Below are 23,006 nucleotides of genomic sequence, written 5' to 3' on the forward strand. Positions count from 1 at the left end.
ATAGGTCTATTTGTGTCCAAACCTTTGACTAGTATACTTAGTATACATGTATTTATAAAACTCCCAACAGTTCCCTTTTAGTGCTCTACAAACACTTTGCAACTGTGAGCATGTCCAAATGTAATCAGTGTGACAGATGTTCACCCCTGTCTTCAGCTCTAGATGGTGCTTGTGTGGGGGGCAACTTTGAGGGGGTCCTGCACGGCTCCTCCTTTAGATCCGTGACTTTGGACCAGTTGTCATGGAAATAGTTCAGACGCATAAATTTGACAAAGAGGCTTCAAAGACACAAAAGCCGGGATGATGAACAAGGATTAAGCTCGACGCATCTGAGACGCCATAGACAAATATTCCCGCTTCAAACGCATTAAAAGACACTTCTGGGGGTGTTTCACGGGCTATATGTCGTCTTTATAAATTAGGGGAATGTTTGGTTTTCGCAAGAGTAGGCTTTGCGCGATTCATATGCGACAGAACAATTGCGTTTAACATTGGAGGAGCCAGTGCCTTGGACACTCGATATGGACAAAGTGCGATGCATTCAGCACCTGTCAGGATGGTTTGTTCTGTTCAGCTTAATGACACGCCAGAGTCACTCCATTGAGACAGGTAGGGTGATGGGTGTTCACTTCTCAAGATTTATCCCGTTATTAGCTACCTCGTTGCAATCGGGTTTCTTCTCGTATTCTTAATTCATTTGTGTGTATTGGCATTAGAACTAGCTGGAGTTGCAGTGGCTTTCACAGACATTTGGCTTGTCCTATGTAGCTCAATTTGTCTTACCACAAGTGCAATCTAATGAAGTTCAATGAAAGTAGATTTAAAATTACTTTTAGTCTTTTACCTCGCTGTTTTCATACAATTCGTTTTTGCAGTTACAACTTTTAAAATTAAATTACCTTTTAACTTTTAAAACCAAAATGCCATGACATGCATTTACCCTAATATACAGAAGATAAAAAGAGAAAAAATAGTCTACTATATATTTAAAATAAAATACAGTTGGCCCATATTATTTTGCCATAAGTGTTTACCTCCCTAAAACCTTTTTACTTCCATTACAGTATAATTAATTTGGAGTGTCTCTTTCACAATAATAAAACATATTTGTAAAAAGCTTAAAACAATCATTTATACCACAATGTTTTGTAATTGAACTTTAATATATATATATATATATATATATATATATATATATATATATATATATATATATATATATATATATATATATATATATATAGAGAGAGAGAGAGAGAGAGAGAGAGAGAGAGAGAGAGAGAGAGAGAGAGAATTTAAAAAATAATTTATTGCCTTTCATTATAAGACAATACATCTAGCTAGCATACACCTCCTCATCTGTTCCTGTAAAAAGCCTGTGGCATCTGTGTCATTACCCACAGAGTTGGCACGCTCTTTGCTGTTTTTCTAGAGTTGGACATTACAGTGGGAACCCGGGTGTGATTGGAGCTCAGAGCGCTTTGGTCTGGCCAATTAAAACATTTATAGGGAACTTACTATTCTGCTGCTGCTCATTTTTGTGGAAACTCAGTTTCGGATACATGGTTACGGAATATTTTGAGGTATTGGTCCTTTTCCACCAATAGAAGGTTTCTCTGGACATTCCTGGCAGTGAGACATCACGGATCCACCAGTTGCCCTTAGTAACAAAGCTAATAAACCAAGAGGTTGTAAATCTTCCTATTATTTGGTTCTTACCCCAGATGGGGGGATGCAAAGCCAGTTCATGCTTGTGGTTTTTCTAGATTAGAACTGGATTTTTTCTGTTTTCTTTCCATCCCTGTGTTCTTTATTTCATTCTACACAACATGGAGTTTGGGTTCCTTGCCACTGTCTCCTTTGGCTTGCTTAGTTAGGGATTAAAAGGCACATAATATTCAGGAACATTGTTGATTTGACAGCACAGACACTATCGGATAGGCAATATACAAGATTAACACTGAACTGACTGCAGAACCTGATTTCTCCATCTTTGTTGACCCTGGCTGGAACAACATTCTAATCAACCAATCAGATTTGAGGGATAAGATTACAACAATAAGTTTAGGCTTACAACAAGGGTTAGGTTTTTCTACATCAGTGTTATTCACCTATCATTTCCCTCTGATTTTAGGGATAACTTATGGGTAGGGCTAGGTTTAGGGGTAGGGATATTTTCGGACAGGAATGTTGTTCCAGGATCAATAAAAAATGTTGATTCGGGAACGCGTCTAACTCAGCAAATTCAGGAGGTGCAAACTGACTCAGGCTGATGAAATGACACTGTTGCCTTCCGTAGAGCTGCTTATAGCGAAATTGAACCCGTTTCATAATTGATGAACTTTACACAGTTATTAAACTGAATTAAATAATGACACTGTTGTCTTTTTTTAGAGCATAACTGAAACAAAGTTAGTTTGGAGCCCCACATTTCAATTTCTCAAAGAAAATGACCCTGAATCTCAATATTCCCAACAGTGAATGTGGTGGACTTCTGTGGACAGACGATACAGGGTGACGGCATGATCGTAAAGTCCCACCAGGAGTCCCGGAGGTACTACTTTGTCTCCATGGGAACGGATTGCCACCTCACCATGCAGTCCGCCACCCCGCGGGACAAGGTGCAGTTCTACTTCCGCTTCTTCCTGGTCTACAGCCTGCTAAGAGTGTCACCGCACAGCCCCCCGCCCCTCTTCCCGGAATCACCCAGGGGCTCCTCTTCATCTGGCCCGACTCGGCCTGACCTGAGCTTGGAGCCAACCACCAGGGAGGGACCAGAAGACCCCTGCCATGCTGGCTCTTACATCCAGTTCTACGATGGGAAGGATAAGTCCGCACCCCCAATTGGCCCACCACTCTGTGGGAAGAGCCCTCCTCGACCAGTGTTGTCAACAGGACCATTTCTAACTCTACGTCTTGTGACGCGAGGAACTCAGCCAAGGGTGGACTTTGTTGGAGACTTCACTTCATTCAGGCTGGGTTAGAATGTGCTAACATGCACTTCACAGTAGTGATGGGAGAAACAAAGCTTTTCAAAATTTTGAATCATTTGATCCAATTTGATTTGCTGTTCCAAAGCCACACACTGGTAACGCCTGCTGGTCTGAACAGTGTAAATGCAACGAAAACTCAGCCCAAGCATGCATAAAAACTCCTTTTACAAACCTAAGTGTAATCTATTAAATGCAGAAAAGTGTAAAAATATGACCTAACAAAGCCTTGTTTACTAAAAATCACGTGACTTTGCCAGATTGATATTCGGTCCGAATCTCTGGTTCAAAACAAAAGTTTCACAAGTAATGTTTCGAAAGCGCCCATCACTACTTCTCAGTCTTTTGAACTTTTTTCTTGAAGTCTAAGCATGCTAGAACTGCTCATATTGTTTTTCTCTCCAGGTTTTAACCAATCAGAGTGCAGCGGACAGCCTTACTTCAACTGTCGGAATGGGAAGTGTATTCCCATGAGTCTGGTTTGTGCAGACGATAAAGGCATTGACAACTGTGGCGATGGCAGTGACTTAATCGATTATCCTGCTTGCAATGGTCAGTAAAGAGTTTATTTTAAGAAGGCTGTTCCATCTGGGATTTGTTCCTGATAGGTCTTGCTCTTGTTTTCGTTTGTTTCAGGTCCTCTATCTACACCCAAGCCCCCGCAGAACCATGTTACCCAACCAGCACGGATGCTGAACATCGTTCCTACTCTGACAGTGTCCACTTTAAAGAACTGTGCCACTCCAAATGCAATTCCTGATCCAGATTCTGTGACTGGTAAGCCCTAGTAGTTCTGAAAAGCAATAAAAAACATGCAGCCAAACAGAAACAGATCAAAAATTCTCACACATTATGGTGGTTACTAAGAAGACAACGCACACTTAAAGGAATAATATTTCTCGTTGTACTTTGTCTTGATAGTTGAATGCAGGCATTTTTGTATTTATATATTTCTTCATGCATGTTGACTTTGCAATAGAAAATTAAAGGAATAGCTGATCCAAAAAATAAAAATGTCATCATATAGGCTACTCACTCTCATGTTGTTTCAAATTTGTATGACTTTCTTTTCTTTTGTGGAACACAAATACGATATAATGCCAAGGCTCTAGGGATGTCACGGTACCAAAATTCCAGTAGTCTGTACCAATACCATCAAAATTTATTTAACTATTAAAAAAAAGAATTAAATGTATTAAGTTTATTATTAAGTAAATAATACATAAACATTTAAAGGCTGTATGCTGTTTAAAAGTAAATATTGTTTATAGAAAAAGATCAAGTGAAAAATAATCAACCATCTAGGCATAATTATTATTATTAGTAGAGACGTATTATTATTACATAGAGACGTAGCTCAATCTACTGTAGGCTACAACAGTAGCCCAATATATTGCCAAATTAAATTTTTTTAAACAGAACTTTTATTTTGACAGGTTGCTGTGAAGACCTTTGAGTGTCTGTGTTCATGATATGACAGTTTTCTCAAATGAAAGGGCAAATTCTCATGAAGTGACGGTTTATGCGTTCTGTCCTCATATAGTCACACACAGCAGAGTCTACAAAGACAGCGAGGGAGTGTCACACACACAGTATATATTCGGCTACATTCTGGAGTCATGCGCTTAGATAAACACGGAAGTCGGTACTACCGGTACTACAGAAATGCTGGTATCGTCACATTTTTATAATTTCAGTACTGACTTGGTTCCGAAGTACCGGTACTTGTGACATCCCTACAAAGTTCTTTTCCATCAAGCTCAAAAAGTGACAAAAAGCACCAAAACACTAATTCATACGACTATATTCTTCGTAAGTCCTCTGAATTCATATGATAGCTTTGTGTGATAAAAATTGCAAATCACGCAATTATATCAGCAAATAACACCTTACTTTCCTATTGCATGCAGTAGGGTGACCATATTTTGAAAACCAGGACACTCAGCCCGGCAATGAGATACTCAAATGATACTCAATGTTTACTCAAAGATGCCTTATTAATTTCAATACATTTAAAGTATGCCCCCTCTGTATGGATAGAAAATTGTTATATTAGGGCCAGGACAGGACTTTGGTCACCCTAGCCTAGCATGTAGAAGTGCACTCTAGCAAAACATCTTCTATGTTATAAAGAAAGTAGTTATAGAATGAAATTATGCATAAATGTGCATAAATGACCACATTTTTATTTCTAAATAATCTCTTTAAAGCTGCTGTCCGTAACTTTTTTTGTGTTCAAGATTTACAAAAATTATATAGTGAGAATGTACAACATGAATCCATTTTCCAAACCGTGTTTTTGTCTTACCCTGAATCATTATGGTACACTTATAATAAGTGTTTATATTGGGACTATTTCAAGCCGGTCTGGTAGGAACCACTGCGGAGGAGCACAGTCCCTGCGTGACTCGCCATAGACATAAACAGAGAGAAGTAGCTCCGGCTGCAATGTTCTTCCGCAAGACGCATGCAGTTCTGTTTATGAACCGCTAGAACGCAAAAAGTTACGGACTGCAGCTTTAAGATAAGTCAGTTGTTTCTTGTCCGTCTTGTAAAATTGTTTATAATTAAACTCTACAAGACTACAAACGTTTTTTAAAGGCTTCCCAGAATGCTGTATGGTTAATTGTAGAAGGCCAAACTAACAAAACCAAGTACATGTTACTGTCTGTTTACGCTGCAGCAATGTTCAGTAAATCGGTTTTACATGGTTTTGGGTTTAATGTACAATATCCACTATCCTGTTTTTAGTGCATATTAAGACCTTAAAAATGAGTTTAGAAAGATAGATGAAAACCTGTGAGTGAAGAAGATGGTTCAATGCACAAGAACCCAAATATAATGACTACTCCTCAGAATGCTGGCTCTTTTTGAGTGTCCATAAATTTTGTTTTATTGCTGTATAATGGTGAACTCTGAAAGGCTAAGGACACAAACCTAATTGAGGAGCACATAAATGTTCATTGCAAACAGTGAGCTGTAAATCAGCTGCTCGTTGTAACTTCTCAAGAGCATTAGTCCGCTATAAGTAGCCACTACTCACATTTGTGCATTTGAAGAAATATATTTTACCTCCATATCTGATCTAAATTGCTTTTAAGAATCCACAGGTGTTCAAACAATGGCACACTAGTTTAAGGGACAGATTTCACAAAGAGAGCTTTAGTTAACCAAAAGAAAGTAGCATTATAAGGACTATCGTATCTTATTTTACTGTACAAAATGATGTAATGAATAACACAGTCACCAAATTAAACAATAAGCAAAAAAAAAAAGTTTTCATTAATTTAAATAAAGCTGAAATAAATTACATTATATTGACGAAATTATTGGGCCACCCCTCCAAATCATTGACATCAGGTGTTCTAATCACTTCTATGGCCACAGGTGTATAAAATCAAGCACTAGGCATGCAGACGCTTCTACAAACATTTGTGAAAGAATGGGTCGCTCTCAGGAGCTCAGTGAATTCAAGCGTGGTCCATTCGTGAAATTCCCTCACTACTAAGTATTCCACGGTCAACTGTTAGTGGTATTATAACAAAGCGGAAGCAATTGGGAACAACAGCAACAGCAAAAGGCCACGTAAAAATCACAGAGCGGGGTCAGCACATGCTGAGGTGCACAGTGCGCAGAAGTTGCCAACTTACTGCAGAGTCAATAGCTGCAGATCTTTATACTTTGTGTGGCCTTCAGATCAGCTCAAGAACAGTCTGTGGAGAGCTTCATGAAATGGGTTTCCATGGCCGAGCAGCTCATCCAAACCTTACCTCAAGTGCAATGCAAAGTGTCAGATGCAGTGGGATAAAGCACGCCGTGACGTGTTCTCTGGAGTGACCAATCACGCTTCTCTGTCTGGCAATCCGATGGACGAGTCTGGGTTTGGTGGTTACCAGGAGAACGGTACTTGCCTGACTGCATTGTGCCAAGTGTAAAGTTTGGTGGAGGGGGGGTTATAGTGTGGGGTTGTTTTTCAGGGGTTGGGCTTTGTCCCTTAGTTCCAGTGAAAGGAACTCGTAATGCTTCAGCAGACATTTTGAACAATTTCATGCTCCCAACTTTGTGGGGACAGTTTGGGGATGGCCCGTTCTTGTTCCAACATGACTGCACACCAGTGCACAAAGCGTCGGTCCATAAAGACATGGATGAGCGAGTTTGGTGTGGAGGAACTTGATTGACCTGCACAGAGTCCTGACCTCAACCCGATAGAACACCTAATAGACAACCCAATAACCCAATAACACCCAGAGCCAGGCCTTCTCGTCCAACATCAGTACCTGACCTCACAAATGCGCTTCTCGAAGAATGGTCAAAAATTCCCATAAACACACTCCTAAACCTTGTGGAAAGCCTTCTCTGAAGAGTTGAAGCTGTTATAGCTGTGTAAAATCATGTGTATGTAAAGGCAGGCGTCCCAAAAGTTTTGGCAATATAGTGAATAAAAAGTTGATGAAAAAAACAAACAAAAAAAATGTACAATTAGAAATGTTGCTTGTAAACATTTAAAAATATATATAAAATAAATATTATATATAATGTTAATAAGTACTGTATATAATTTATAAAATAGCACTGTTGAGTGCTGATAGGCAAGCAAAATGATACACAAATATTTAATAAATAATTAGTTTCTTTTGGGTTTGATTAATCTAATTAATCTTTTAATCTAGATTAATCTAGTTGCTATTTCTGCTGACTAAATTATAGTGCTAGTCACTATAATAAAGATCTTATCATGGTTTATTGATTTATTTTAAAAGACGCATGATTACCGGATTTTGATCTGTTTTAAACTTATGCCACAGATGACAGTTTCAAGAATATGGAGTGAATGTGAGTGTTTGTGTTGAATTCTTTTAAATCTCACAGGGTATTGTAGCTTATAGTCAATTAACGAAATCCTTTCTTCTCCAGATTCCCAGGCTTCCATTTCTCTGCTGGCGCTGTATGTGGTTCTGGGTGTGACGGCAGGAGGGGTTCTCGTGTGCTGGTGTTGTTGGGCCCCCGGCTGGTTCCTGTGGCGTTTGAGTGTGTTTCGATTCCTGCCCTGCTGCAACTCCTGCTGTGCGTCCTGCCAGCTATGCGGGCGGAGCTGCTCGCAAAACAAGGACCACCGATTGGCTAAGGTTACGCCGGAAGGAGCAGCAACACCCGTGTCTTCCACCACCACTGTGGCTGTGTAAATACACACAGATGTAGCCTAGCTCCATTAAAGACTCATAATGGAGATACAGAGGACAGTATATTAGGAAGTGGTTTAACAGTAGAAGTGATGCTTTTTAATTTTGTACCTTTTTTTTTTTTTTTTTTTTTTAAATGAAGAATTGCCGGGTGCTAAATTTTTTTTTTCCCCCACTGATATTTTTTATTCTCAAAAAAATGATAGAACATAATGCAACAAAATCTGCTATTTGTAATATGTATTTCATACTGGATCTGTGGAAACAACATAAGCTGAGATTTCTAGTTTCTAGTTGGTTTCGCAAAGTGAAAAAGGAACTAATTCCACTCTCTATTACCTCAGTGGGATACAGCTAACACTAGGACAATCCAGCTTCAAAGGACTGGAAATCTATTATTAAAAATTTCCAATAAAAGGCTTAATAAGCTAGCAGAGAGCATTATTATAGCTGCATTTTTCCAGGAGTTATTGGTCACTGTTGTCTCCTGCAGAAATAAGTTACTTTTTTTTGGACCAAACTGTTTTTCTGAACATTAGTGCAGTATTGACTAAAACTATTGGTCACATGGAGACTGTAAATTCAAGATTATGCCAAAAAAGCCTTTTCTGAAATTTTTTTAAGACCAAATCTTGCATTTTCACTGACACAAAAGGTGTTTATGAATGCGATGTGCAAGTTAACTGCTGTAAAGTACATAAAAAAAAACAAAAAAAAAACATTTTTAGCCAAAACTAGTAAATTTGACAAAAGTCAAACACGACTAGTAAAAATTATTAGAGGAAATACAAAGTGGCCATTTTGTAACAATCTGATGCACAAATAATTTAATCCAAAGGAAAAAATCTTAATACCCCACCCTCTCCCAAACCCACAACATTTTTCCCAATATGCATTTGTCCACTGCTATAGAAGATAGTAGGACATATATCATATCTTATGTTAGGCATTTTTTTTTCATTTGTGTTGATATAAATATAAAATACAATGACATAAACAAGGTGAGTCATATGGAATTATGAGAAAGGGTCAAAGGTCATCATCCATGGTGGTCATCATCCACCCTGAATATCGAAATATTTTAAAATTTACTGCCAAACATTTTATAAATTAGAAACTGGATTATTTTATGCATATTCAATTGCCGCATTCAGATATTTCAGTTCAATGTACATCACTTATATTGACGAATGTGGTCTGTATGTTAAGTCTCGTATTCCTGTCTTCAGGATTAAAGGCTGATAGAGAGTTTAGATGCTAGTAAAACTGTAAATAGACAATTTCAGTCATTAAAAAACTATTTTAATGCGACCAAGTGTTTCAGATTCTCCTTGTGACTGTTTACCAAAGAGAGGGAAAGTTTGGCAAGCGCTTCCATTTCAAACTGCGTCTGTTACTTTTGTCACTCCTAGCAACCTTTCAGAGCAGATCCTCTTTGCTCAAAGAAGAATTTCCTTTTCTCTGTTTGACCGATTTATATAATCACCAAACCCCCTGTTCAAACAGGCCCTAGACGTTTAATATCTGACATTAAGGTGACCTCGATTTTTTTCTCTGAACCCAGGCAGTAGATTCTTTTCAGGCCTTGAAGGCCACAGCGATGGGTGTGGGTTGTTGTTACACTGACCCCATTAAGATCGTCCGTAAACGCATTAAATTAACGGCCCTGCATTGTTCCTGCGGTATCTCTCTGACACAAGCGGGCGCAAACGTCATCAATGACCCACTCGCACAACACGCCTAAATTGTTTGGTCTTCAACGTGCCAATAAAATGAATGATAGGATGTGTAAATATCACCTAAAACAGAATGCTATAAAGGCCAAAAATATAGATTTCCCATCTGCTAAACAATGCTGTTGGCCAATATTTGCTGGGTTTTATTGATGACAAAAGCATCCCTTGCTGACAACGGAGAAGACATTTTGAGCCGATGTGAGGCTTAAGCATTTATTTATTTTTTTATCTGCACAGTTCTGTAGGTTTTTTTATAGGGGAGTCTGGAGGCTTGACAATTAAGCTTGACAATGGCACCAATGTTGGGATAACATGATTGCATTGCATAGTCAGATTACTTTTGATGTAACGAGTTAAAGGTGCACTATGTAATATTTTTTTAGTAAAATATCCAAAAACCACTAGGCCAGTGTTATATATTTTGTTCGTTTGAGTACTTACAAAATCCCAAATGTTTCCAACTATTTGTAAATCGTGAGGATATTGCTATTTTAACCAAGGAAACGGGACGTGTGAGGGAGTCGCCTGTCAATTGCGTCATATCTGCGTTCCCCTCGGTTTTATTTTGCAGAAACGCTTTACTCTCACTGCAGTGTGAACAAATCTCATAGCTGCCGTCAAGGGAACGCACTGAGTAACATCATAACATCATTTTCAACACACTCAAATGTATCTAATATGATAAACAGAGCTGCTCAAACAATTGCTCCAGCGGCCTTGCTCAGCTCCACAACACTCGGCCCTGCTCTGCTTCACACTACAGTAACGTTAATAATCACATCCATGAACATGATTTCTGCCCGAGTCCTATCCCGATTCTTTTCCACCAGATGTGTCCCAAGATTCTGCGCTCAAACTTAGCGTCATCAAGCTAGGCCTTTGTTTTGAATAGGCGACCTCTAGCAGACAGAAATGTTACATAGTGCACCTTTAAGTTACACATAATGTAGGCTACACATTCATATTTGAGTTAAACTTTTCATAAAAAGGGGTTACTTTTTTAGGGAGTAGCACAATATTGTAAAGCATTACTTTGAAAAGTAACTTTCCCCTATAGCACATGCTCACTAAAGTCTTCCTGAGTGCTATCTTTCTCATTCGCAACAACAACAAAAAGTGTTTCTGAAATATAAAAATAATTTTGGAATGTCCAGTATTTTTCTCTGACTGATGCCTGCTGGTTTTATTTGATGAATACATTTTTTCCCCTCAGGATTTCATATTATCAGACTTTGAATGCATCAAATTTCTATATGCAAAACTAACTTGAAATAAGATATAGTTCAGTTAATAGTAAGTTACAGTTCAGACTAATAGGCATGATGATTCAACATTCTGCTAGACATTAAAATGAGCCATTCAGACATTGTGAAAGGTAACATTAAATCTTAACATGATTCATAATCTGACTTTAAGGACAATTGTACTTCTCATTTTCCACTTCTGTAGAACAATGGTGATAACAAAAGTTGATACATAAAGTGAAAGTGACTCTGTGAGCTTCCTTTTTAAATGTCTTCATCATCACCCTTCTGAATTACCTGTTTCTAACGTTTGATTATAACTTTTCTTACTTGTTTGGTCCTTTTGATGCCTTTTGAATTCTGAGACTGATACATGGTAATTGGTTAAAGTTTTTTTAAAGCACAAAATTCTTCTACAGAAATGTCAGGTTGAACAGGCATTTCACCCATTTTGAGGTAAGTCTCATTTCCTACTTCTCTCTGACACTTTCTGAGTAGTGTCTATTGTTCACTTCTAATGGAAAGTTTGTTCACAGTGTCTTCAGATAGTGAAATGGCCCTGTTCATCTTCATAACCTTTCAGCTTTTACTGCAGGTTCAATCACAGGGTAAGTGATTTCTCATGCTTTACTATGGTATTAACCCAGCTAACAAAAATATGTTATAAGAACGTTTTGCTTATGTTTGCATTAAGTTATGAAAATGTTATTTCTAAATGTTATAAAGTGTGTTTATGCTTTCAAGACATTTTTTTGTGAAAAAAAGTGATCAGTTGACTCAAAAAAGGTAGGCAACCCGTTGCCTTAAAATTATAATAAACTTCATGCGTAATTGAAAAAAAGTTATGTGAACTTGACAATTCCACACAACTTAATTTTTTCAATTATGCATGGTTTATTTACTTAATAATTTTAAGGCAATGGCTTTCCTCAATTTTTTTCAAGTTAAGTCAACTGATCACTTTTTACAGTGATGCAACTACATTTTATCATTTCGCAAATATTATGTGAATGTTCCTTCTGAATGTTCTCTGTTCGCTCTGAAACAAGTAACAGCATAACACAGCAACATTTACAAAATGAAAAACATTAAACTAAACTAAAATTTAACTAAAACTTTATTAATGTTACTGGAAGAACGTTTGTTCATAACTTTGAGGACCTTGCCAGAACAGCTACATTTTCCCCTATAATACATACATTAAAAAGATTTCCATTAATTTTCCCCCTTGCATAATTTTTATTATAAAAATAAAGGTTCTTTGGCGGGGTGTATGGTTCCATGAAGAACCTTTAATATCCAAAGAACCTTTCTATTGCACAAAGGTTCTTTGTAGTGAAGAAAGGTTCTTTAGACTATAAAACGGATAGAAAAAATGGTTCTTTAAAGAACCTTTCACAAAACGGTTCTTCAGGGAACTGATAATGGTTCTTCTATGGCATCGCCGTGAAAACCCCTTTTTGGTTCTTTGGTTCCCCTTTGGAACCTTTATTTTTAAGAGTGCATATACATTTTAGAACTCTACACTTTTTATATAAACCTTTACTTGTCTTAATCATATTCGAGAGTCAGTAGTTAAAAAACTATCTTGTCCAATTGTCTTGGACTTGTATATTAAATTAATGACATTTATACACAAACAGTTTTTATGTAATATAATTAATTTGATAATAAATTAATAATTAATTATGATATTTTATTGCAAAGGTGAATTTATGTATCTTTTTTTTTTTAATAGGTTTGCCTCAGGCTAACCTGACGATATTTCCTACATTTGCCACCAATGAAGAAAAGGTGTGGATGGTCTGTGGAGGTTATGAGAATCAGAATGTATCTGAATGCATGTTCCTTGCAGGACAGGAGAACTTTGAAAAACCAAGTGTATTGTGTAACTTCACCCTTACCAGCCGCGAACTGATCGCGTGGTCACAAGATCTAGATAGTTCACATATCAACATATCCTGCTACTATACTGTGTATGGCTTAGGAGAAAATGCAACGTCACCTCATTCCGACAAAGTCTCAGTAAGGGTCAAAGGTAAGCTGTTTATTAACAAACTAATTGATAGATAATGTGGTTTATTTTTTAATATATATCTTTTCTGAGCAGATGTTTTTGTATCTCAAGGTTTGGCTGGCATGTCATCTTTGTCACCGATCACAGAGGACAGCCCAACTGCACTGACCCCCAATGGAACCTCTGAAGGTGGAATATTTAATTGATTTTCCAGCTTTTATGATTTAACTTGTATTAATGTGTATTCATGTCACATAAGAGAATGCTAAGGAGCATTTCAGTTGCTTTAATCCAGTTGAAAAAACCTTTTAAAAGATTTTGATTCCTGTGTTGATGTATTTCCAATTGAAACAGGAAGTTGGGGTGGGGCATGGAGAAAGTTGTCGCCTCCCCTTTTTCCCAAACAGCCAATAGGCTTTAGTTTAAGTCACAGTCATAAACCTTGTATTTGCATTGGACCAAATTTGAATTACACTTTATTTGGTGTCTTTGTTACACTGTAATTATACTGTAAGTACTAAGTAACAACGTGAACTTATAGGGTTAGGATTAGGGTTTGGTTTGGCTTAGGGTTAGTTGCATGTAATTATGCATAATTTATAGTTACTACTATAGTAACTACATGTAACATACATTATATTGCCAAACATATTGGACCACCCCTCCAAATCATTGAATTCAGGTGTTCTAATCATGTCCATGGCCACAGGGGTTTAAAATCAAGCACTAGGCATGCAGACGCTTCTACAAACATTTGTGAAAGAATGGGTCGCTCTCAGGAGCTCAGTGAACTCAAGCCTGGTACTGTGCAATAAGCCCATTTGTGAAATTTCCTCACTACTAAATATTCCACGGTCAACTGTTAGCGGTATTATAACAAAGTGGAAGCAATTGGGAACAACAGCAATTCAGCCATGAAGTGGTAGCCAACGTAAAATCACACAGTGCGCAGAAGTCACCAACTTTCTGCAGAGTCAATAGCTACAGACCTTTAAACTTTGTGTGGCCTTAGCTCAAGAACAGTGTGTAGAGAGCTTCATGAAATGGGTTTCCATGGCCGAGCAGCTCATCCAAACCTTACCTCAAGTGCAATACAAAGCGTTAGATGCAGTGGGGTAAAGCACGCCACCACTGGACTCTCGAGCAGTGGAGACGTGTTCTCTGGAGTGACCAATCACGCTTCTCTGTCTGGCAATCTGATGGACGAGTCTTGCCAGGCAGTTGCCAGGAGAACGGGACTTGCCTGACTGCATTGTGCCAAGTGTAAAGTTTGGTGGAAGGGGGATTATAGTGTGTGGTTGTTTTTCAGGGGTTGGGCTTGGCGCTTAGTTCCAGTGAAAGGAACTCTTAATGCTTCAGCATACCAAGACATTTTGGACAATTTCATGCTCCCAAATTTGTGGAAACAGTTTGGGGGTGGCCCCTTCCCGTTCCAACATGACTGCACACCAGTGCACAAAGCAAGGCCCATAAAGACATTTTGGTGAGTTTGGTGTGGAGGAACTTGACTGGCCTGCACCTCAACCCAATAGAACACCTTTGGGATGAATTAGAGCAGAGACTGCGAGCCAGGCCTTCTTGTCCAACATCAGTGCCTTACCTCACAAATGCGCTTCTAGAAGAATGGTCATAAATTCTCATAAACACACTCCTAAACCTTGTGGAAAGCCTTCCCAGAAGAGTTGAAGCTGTTATAGCTGCAAAGGGTGGGCCAACTCCATATTAAACCCTACAGATTAAGAACGGGATGTCATTAAAGTTCATGTCCATGTAAAGGCTGATGTCCCAAAATGTTTGGCAATATAGTGTATGTAACAATGACACTAAAATAAAGTGTCACCAAAATTTGTATACACCCAGTAAAGAAGGAAGAGAAAGACTGTAACATTTAATGTATATATTGTATCCGTTAAAAGATAATTATTTACAGTATGTGACATTTTAGGTGTACAATGACATATAGAGTAATTGCGAGTAATTGCTACAATAATCCAGTAAATGCTTTTAATGGCTTTTTAAAGCCAATTTGTGTCTCTTATTCTAACACTTCCTAAACTGATAATTGCAATTTCATATATAAATATTAATTTCAGCAAATGTGTCAACTGCGTCAACAATGGACACAACATGTGAGTTGCCTTGATTGTACAATCCTCTAAACATAACTCATTACGTCTTGTAAGCATACATATTATTGTTTTACTTGCATTTTAAAAGGCTATTAAAAACTATTTGTCCATTAATAATGTTTAACTTGTAGTGTAAGTTTTGTTCTGTGGTTTCAATAGCTTTGGCTGTAACATCCAGTACTGAAATCACAACAAATCCAATAACCAGTAAGTGCTTCTTTCCTTCTCATAATTATTTATCAAGGGTTTTGATTGGTTGGCTTTAAATCTACTCATCTAAAACATTTTTGTTACTACAGATATGTCCAGTCTAACCCAAGACAGCCATAGTTTAACAAGTCCTGCAAATGGTAAGTCCTCAGGTCTTCTAATATAATAATATTACTGTAGCCAAAACACATTTGATTGATTTATATACAAATATTCAGCATCCCTGGAATCGACTACACTTACTGAAACTACAGAACATGCATCAGGTAACCAAACTAACAAAAACCTTTTCTAAGAAGTTTTTGCTAACGTTCTCATTATGTTATGAAAACTTGTTTAAATTTTTTTCCCTATTTCAAAACGTCCAGTGTTTTTTAAACATCTTGGTTATGCGAATAACTGTTTTAACATTCTTCAAACATTATGGAAATGTTACTTTTGAAATGTTCTCTGAACATTCTGAACCAACTGGTGTTGTTTAAAAAACATTAGACTAACGTCCAACTAAAACATTTCAGAAAAAAAATGCTCCAAAAATGATGTATAAGTTACCTTTTTGTGCTAATGTTTTGAGAACATTATTTAAAACCAGATAACTGAACAAACATTCTATTAATGTTACTGGAAGAACGTTTGATCATAACTTTGAGAGAACCTTTCCAGAACATTATAGTCAAAGTTATATAAGAACGTTCCTTGTTAGATGGGAAATGTACATTTCTTATATAGAGAGAGTTGAATATGTTATTTAAACATGTTGAATACAATACACATGCTAATGGTCATTTTCTCCTTAAATTTCCTCTCGATGATTGAAGGCAAAAAGTACTCGAAAAGTAAGTAACTTTTCTCAGAGGCATAAGTTATTCCATGAAGAAGCAATTCACTAGAAACCCTATGGCATCATCATTTTTTTTACACTTAATACAGTAATGCAAACGTGTATTACTTGCTAATCTTTTATATCTTTGCCTGCCAGAAATGTTTTACTCTATTGTTGTGGTTGCAACTGGTGGAGGAATTGTGCTGACTGGACTCATGGGCATCTGTTTATACGGATGTACACGTAAGTGTAAAAAAAGTGGCATGTCTTCCATATGGCAAATAGATTTAACATTAAGTTGACACATTGATTTGATGTTTTATTCATCGCAGGAAGGCCAAAGGACGAGAGGTAAAGATGTTTTTTTCGCATGCTTATTGGTGAAATTATAAGACAATAAGGGATAAAGAGATGATATATATATGAAAATATATTTGTGAAATTTACTAGGATTTGGATTGATAAAAAGAGTAAAAAACAGGGTAAGTTACTTTTCACCTCAAAGCGTAAGCCATATCTTACTCAAAAGTCAAATACAGGTTAATGTCAAGGTTTGCTGAAATCTTGGTCTGTATTGTAGGAGTTTCTTTACCAATTGCCGGTTCAGACTCAGTAAGTATTACTAACATTATTAACCATTTATGGGATCATTTTAATATTTGACACTATTTAATAGATCGATCTGTTATTTAGTCTGGTGAGGAAGATGCAGCATTTTACTCAACCATCAACCCTGTACAATCCACCTCTCAACCACCAGGTAAAGAGCAAAACTGATCCCCTCCATAGCATGTACTATATTGTATTTTGTGTATTTTTTTATGTAAATAGCATTATGAATTATTATAGGCTATATGAAACATAGCAAACCGGATTTACAAGCCTTTGCTTTAGCTGACTCTGAGATGATTTCATATTATTTGCTTAATAAATAAGCTCCAATCAGAATCGTGAAAAATACAAAGTATTTCAAATTGGATAATATTCATGCTGCTTACTTTATTGTAAACATCTTCTGATCTGCCCTTGTTCTGATATAAATGTGTTCAGCATGGATGCTTGTTAAAGGTGCACTATGTAACTTTTCCGTCCGCTAGAGGTCGCCTGTTCAAAACAATGGCGGCACGTTTGAGTGCAGAATCTTGGGACATGTGGTCTTCACCTCACAGCCGGTGGAAAAGAATCGGGATAGGACGATTATTAAGGTTACTGTAGTATGAAGCAGAGCAGGACCAAGCTGGGCAAGGCTGCTGGAGCGATTGTTAATGAGAAGAGCGGCGGGACTTTTATTATGACACTGTTGTCAGTGCCACTCCCGGTTTTCCGGTCAGGTAACGCAGCTCTGTTGATAATATTAGATACATTTGAGTGTGTTGAAAATGATGTTATGAAGTTACTCTGTGCGTTCGCTCGACGGCTGCTATGACACTTGTCGCACACTGCAGTGAGAGTAAAGTGTTTCTGCAAAATAAAACCGGAAACCGAGGGGAACGCAGATATGACGCAAACAACAGGCGACTCCCTCACACGTCCCGGTTCCTTGGGTAAAATAGCAATTTCTCACGATTTACAAATAGTTGGAAACATTTGGGATATTGTAAGTACTCAACTGAACAAAATATATAACACTGGCCTAGTGATTTTGGGATATTTTACTCAAACATTTTTACATAGTGCACCTTTAAGCTTCCATATTTTTTTGCAACAGTTTTACAAAAATAATAGGTTACACTTTATTTTGATGGTCCACTTTAGACATTCTACTAACTATAAGTAACTTTGCAACTATGAGAACTAACTCTTATTAGAGTATTAGTAGACTGTTAGGTTAGGGTTAGGTGTGTTAGGGTTGGGGTTAGTAGAATACGTCTACTAATAGTCTAATGAGAGTTAGTTGACATGTAGTTACTTATACAATCTAAAAAATGCTGGGTTAAAAATAACCCAAGTTGGGTTGAAAATGGACTAACCCAGCAATTAAAACAACCCAATTACTGGGTTAGTCCATTTTCAACCCAACTTGGGTTATTTTTAACCCGGCATTTTTTAGAGTGTAGTAGAATGTATAAAGTGGACCATCGAAATAAAGAGTTACCAAATAATAATTTTCTTATTGTTATTCTAATTATATACCATCATAGTCATAATTTCATATCTGATGTGTCTTATGCAGGAAACAGTGAAGAATCAAAGCAAACAAAGGTGAGTAAATCAGATGCACATGTGTATGCAATTATTTATCCTCATTCTAAGACTCACTTTTCCTCCAGGTTGAGTTGAATCCTTTGTATTGCACCATCCTCACTGAACCGCCCGTCTCCAGTGACTCCAAGGATATTTACAGTCTGGTGACGGCCCACTGAGAGAATCCAACTCCGCCGCTACTATTTTAATTCAAGCCAGAATTGATCAGAATTAATTTTAAACAGGATTTAATACTCCATACTCCATGCATGTTAAACCTCTTAGCCTTTCAAAACTGTCATTATAGGTCACAAACTTCTATTAGTTAACTTGCATTTTCACACATGTAGCCACATCAAAAGGCACAGCATGAATATGCAATAATAATTGCATAATTATTATACTGTGTTATTGTGAATGGCAATTGTATTGGTGAGCACAAGGGTCATTGTTACTTGCCAAAGACACTCATATTTTGTTCTTTTGCTTGACTCTTGTGAATATTTTCACCTGATGTTCATAATTTAAGCACCTAATTTTTCCTTTCTTAGAAGAAAAGGTTCTGTATATAGAACCTTTAAAAAGTTCTGTCAGGCGCTTCATATAGGGCTTCCCAATTGTTATTTAACTTTAAATGAATGAATTAAACAATCCGCTAAACATGCAAGTAGTATGCAATCATATACAGAACCTTTTTGCTATAGAGAGTTCTATAAAATAGAATAAAGAAGCCTGCGGTTCTATATAACCTTTGAACCATTGTTTTAAGAATGAGAGATTTTAGATTTTTTTTGGTCCCTTTTTTTTCTGTTCTTATATCTAAAATATCCACCTCTGTTTTGTTCAAATTGTCTCACAAGCATTATTTGTCAGATTAATTAGTTTTAATAGCTTTATAATCATATAATCATGTTTTCTAGTCATGGGACCTCATGGGAATTAAAATACAAAACAAACGGTACACATTTGTACAAAATGGCCTATCTTGTTTTGTTTGCTGTTGGATTAAATAATAGCTCATGCATCTAATTTGAAAGGAGATATTTATGTTTTTGTGATTACACCAAAGGTCAAATGAAAGGAAGGAAATGTTCACATGAACAATTCAAAGACTTTCACTGGCTGTTTCCAGTTTTATATGATGAGCCAAGTACATACATTGAAAGAAATTATGACTTATTCTGCAATATCTATATCTAATTCTTTTCACCAAAGAATCCTGAAAAAAAGCACCATGATTTCCACAAAAATAGGAATGGATGCTTGTCACACTTTCAAATATTATCTACTACAGTTTTTATTTGCAACAGTTAACAAAAATAATGGCAACACTTTACACAATACTAACTTTTGTATTAGTTAACATTATTTAATGCATTAGTTAACATGAACTAACCATGAACAACACCTCTGTTCAGCATTAGTTAATCTTTGTTAACGTTAGTTCATAAAAATCCAGCTGTTCATGATTTGTTCATATTATTTCACAGTGCATTTACTAATGTTAACAAGATTTTAATAATGCATTAGTAAAGGTTGAAATTAACATTAACAAAGATAAATAAATGCTTTATAAGTGCAGTTCATTATTAGTTCATATTAACTAATGTATTGACTAATGTTAACAAATACAACCTATTGTAAAGTGTTACCAAAATAATAATATTTAATAATAAAATATTCAACATTGATCAAAAGAAATGTTTCAAGAGCAGCAAATCAGCATATTAGAATGATTTCTGAAGGATCATGTGAAGATGTTGAAAATTCAGCTTTGCAATACAGTAATAAATTACATTTGAAAATGTATTTAGATAGAAAACAGTTATTTTAAATGATAATAAATATTTTATTAAATATGACCAACCCCAAACTTCTGAATGATATAGTGTACATTAAGACGTATCCAAACACAACAGGGATAACTTGAAGTCTAACCTTAAGAGAGAAATCTGCAGCAACAGAAGTAACAGAACTGCAGTTATAACATGACAACTCACTGAAGATTTTTAGCATGGTAATGGATATGACAATCTTAATGTACTTGGTCTTGGCAGAATGGATCTGCACCACTGTTGCTGCTTAATTGCTGCTGCAAAGCAAGTACAGGAACTTGCTACTCCCAATACATACGCTGCTATGAGTATGCAAGACATTATGCCTAATATTATGCCTGACATTACTTCCTAATATTGTGTTGGTCCCCCTTTTGCGGCCAAAACAGCCCTGACCCATCGGGGCATGGACTCCACTAGACCCCTGAAGATGTGCTGTGGTATCTGGCACCAAGATGTTAGCAGCAGATAATTTAAGTCCTTTAAGTCGTGAGGTGGGGCCTCCATGGATCGGACTTGTTTGTTCAGCACATCCCACAGATGCTCGATTGGATTGAGATCTGGGGAATTTGGAGGCCAAGTCAACACCTCAAACTCGTTGTTGTGCTCCTCAAACCATTCCTGAACCATTTTTGCTTTGTGGCAGGACGCATTATCCTGCTGAAAGAGCCACAGCCACCAGGGAATACTGTTTCTGTCACGGTGTGACTTTTCCTGGGGCGGAACCATAGTGGCAGAGATTTGTTCCGCCCGGATCAAACACCACTACTTCCGGGTTCCCGTCCCAGCGCCAAAATCAGAGAGAATCGGCGGCAGGTGCTCCAATGAACAGCGCGATCTCCGGATTGGGTGCAGGGGAGGGAGGAGGAGTACAAAGAGGGCTTCCAGAATTCAGTTGGAGTCAGTCGTTGCAGCGGTCATACACAGCCGCAGCTGTTAGTTCCGGGTCGGGCTCAAGCTGAGCGTGGTGGTAACCGCTTCCAGCCGTTGCGGCGAGAGGATCTGGGCAAACAAGGGATAACACGAGGTGGATATTGTGGACTGAGCGATCAAAGATCTGGAGAACTACAAAGAGAAGAAAAGAGACGTTGCTGAGTATAATACAGACCGAGTTTTGCATTGTGATTCAAGTGTCAAGTGTGTGTCCGATTCTGAGAAGTTACATGCAGGACAGTTGCCGGAAGTGCTGATGAACAAATCCCTTCGGGAGAGAGAGCACAGCGGCCAGGACGCGAGCCAGACACTGGAGGAGAGAACAAGACGAGCACACGGGTTGATCAATGTGTGAGTACCCTGAGAAACGTATACAGTAACAAATTCATCGGAAGTTTATCATCTGTGAGCCTTGTGACGTTGAAACTAGGAAAACGAGTGGCCCCACCGCGGAGAGTGAGCGTGGGAGAGCCAGAGACAGCGGACAGTGAAAGCCGCCGGGGTGGTGTAGCAGCAACGTCCTTCTCGTTGGTTCTTCGCTATACCAGCGCTTCAGCGATCCCCCCCCCCCCCCCCCCCGAGATAAACGACGCGGGAAAAGTGGCCTCTGGACCTTAAGTACACCTGGTTAGTGTGTGGAGTGCCGTGGGTGAGTCAGTATCTTGACTTTGAGAGTGTACACTTGGAATCTGCTGTGTTGTGCTGTGTGTGTGCGTGTCGTCCCAAAGACCATTTTCCAGGCTGACCCACTCTCTGGGGAAGGTACGATCCTGAAGCTGGCGGAGTAACTAGCCCTAACATTCACGCTGTGAACCTCACCCTACTCTCTGTCTCTACAGTGGTAGCACGACCGGAGCCAAGTAAGCACTCTCTTGAATAGCCATTGATACGTGCTAGTGTCGGAGGAAATTGTGTGTGCGTGTGCAGGGCCCGAGGGGAGGAGAGGGGAACGCTACACACGCCCGGAGCAAAGTCATATTTACCTGCACTTACCTATGTGAAGCCATCTAGAGAAGCGCCCGATCCAGCACCACCGCCATGGTCAAGCCCCCTGAGCCACCGCTATCACGGAGCCTGGAACAAGGAGAGAGAAACTGATGAACTGTGTTTGCGGAGTCTGCGAGTGATATCCTTTGAGCGAAGTTATACTTACCTGTATGCCAAACAAAAGTCCCAGTATTGACCCAGATCCAGCGGATGCCCCGGAGGTACCGACTTCTATGACGCCGGCCCCTTGATCCATTCCTAAAGGAAGCCGTCGGAACACGCCCGAGGAGAGAGGTACCCCTGTCGCCCCCGTTCCCCAGCACTTACCCGTTATATCCCTGTGTTCAGGAGAAGGAGCAAGCCATGGCGTAAATCCCCCGAAAGGTCCGACCTGGGAAAGAGAAAGAAAGAGTCAAGTGAGCAAATAGCAGGACATGGAAGCCAGACATTGAGAAAAAGGACGAGACGACTTATCTGAGGTTCTCCTGCGGCAAGAGCCGGCGAGCTCTGAGGCGGTGTCCTCACTCTCCAGTCCTCCTGGATTTTAGCCCCTTCATATCCCCTTCCCCCAATTTTAAGTAAATTAATAAAGACTTGTAATTTTAAACCTTACTCCAGTGTCCTCGTTGTGTCTGGTCGTCTGGGGTATCCCTGGGAACCTCCCCGAGGTGGAAACTAAGGGAGGAGCGGGACTCACGCGGTCCGCTCCAACCTGTGACATTTCCATGAAAGGGTGTA

The 23,006-nt window shown here is 38.4% G+C and overlaps 1 protein-coding gene across 1 annotated transcript; it reads left to right on the forward strand.

Moving 5' to 3' along the window:
- Positions 1 to 521: 521 nt before the first annotated feature.
- On the forward strand, positions 522 to 8,173 carry ldlrad2 (low density lipoprotein receptor class A domain containing 2; the record flags this gene model as incomplete). Its single annotated transcript, XM_079844263.1, has 5 exons — positions 522 to 609; positions 2,479 to 2,979; positions 3,396 to 3,542; positions 3,627 to 3,767; positions 7,905 to 8,173. The coding sequence occupies 5 exons, from the start codon at positions 522 to 524 to the stop codon at positions 8,171 to 8,173; spliced, it is 1,146 nt and encodes a 381-aa protein (XP_079700389.1).
- Between the last annotated feature and the right edge of the window lie 14,833 nt (positions 8,174 to 23,006).

The sequence above is a fragment of the Gobio gobio genome (assembly GCF_949357685.1).
Source record: "Gobio gobio genome assembly, chromosome: 19".
Taxonomy (NCBI): domain Eukaryota; kingdom Metazoa; phylum Chordata; class Actinopteri; order Cypriniformes; family Gobionidae; genus Gobio; species Gobio gobio.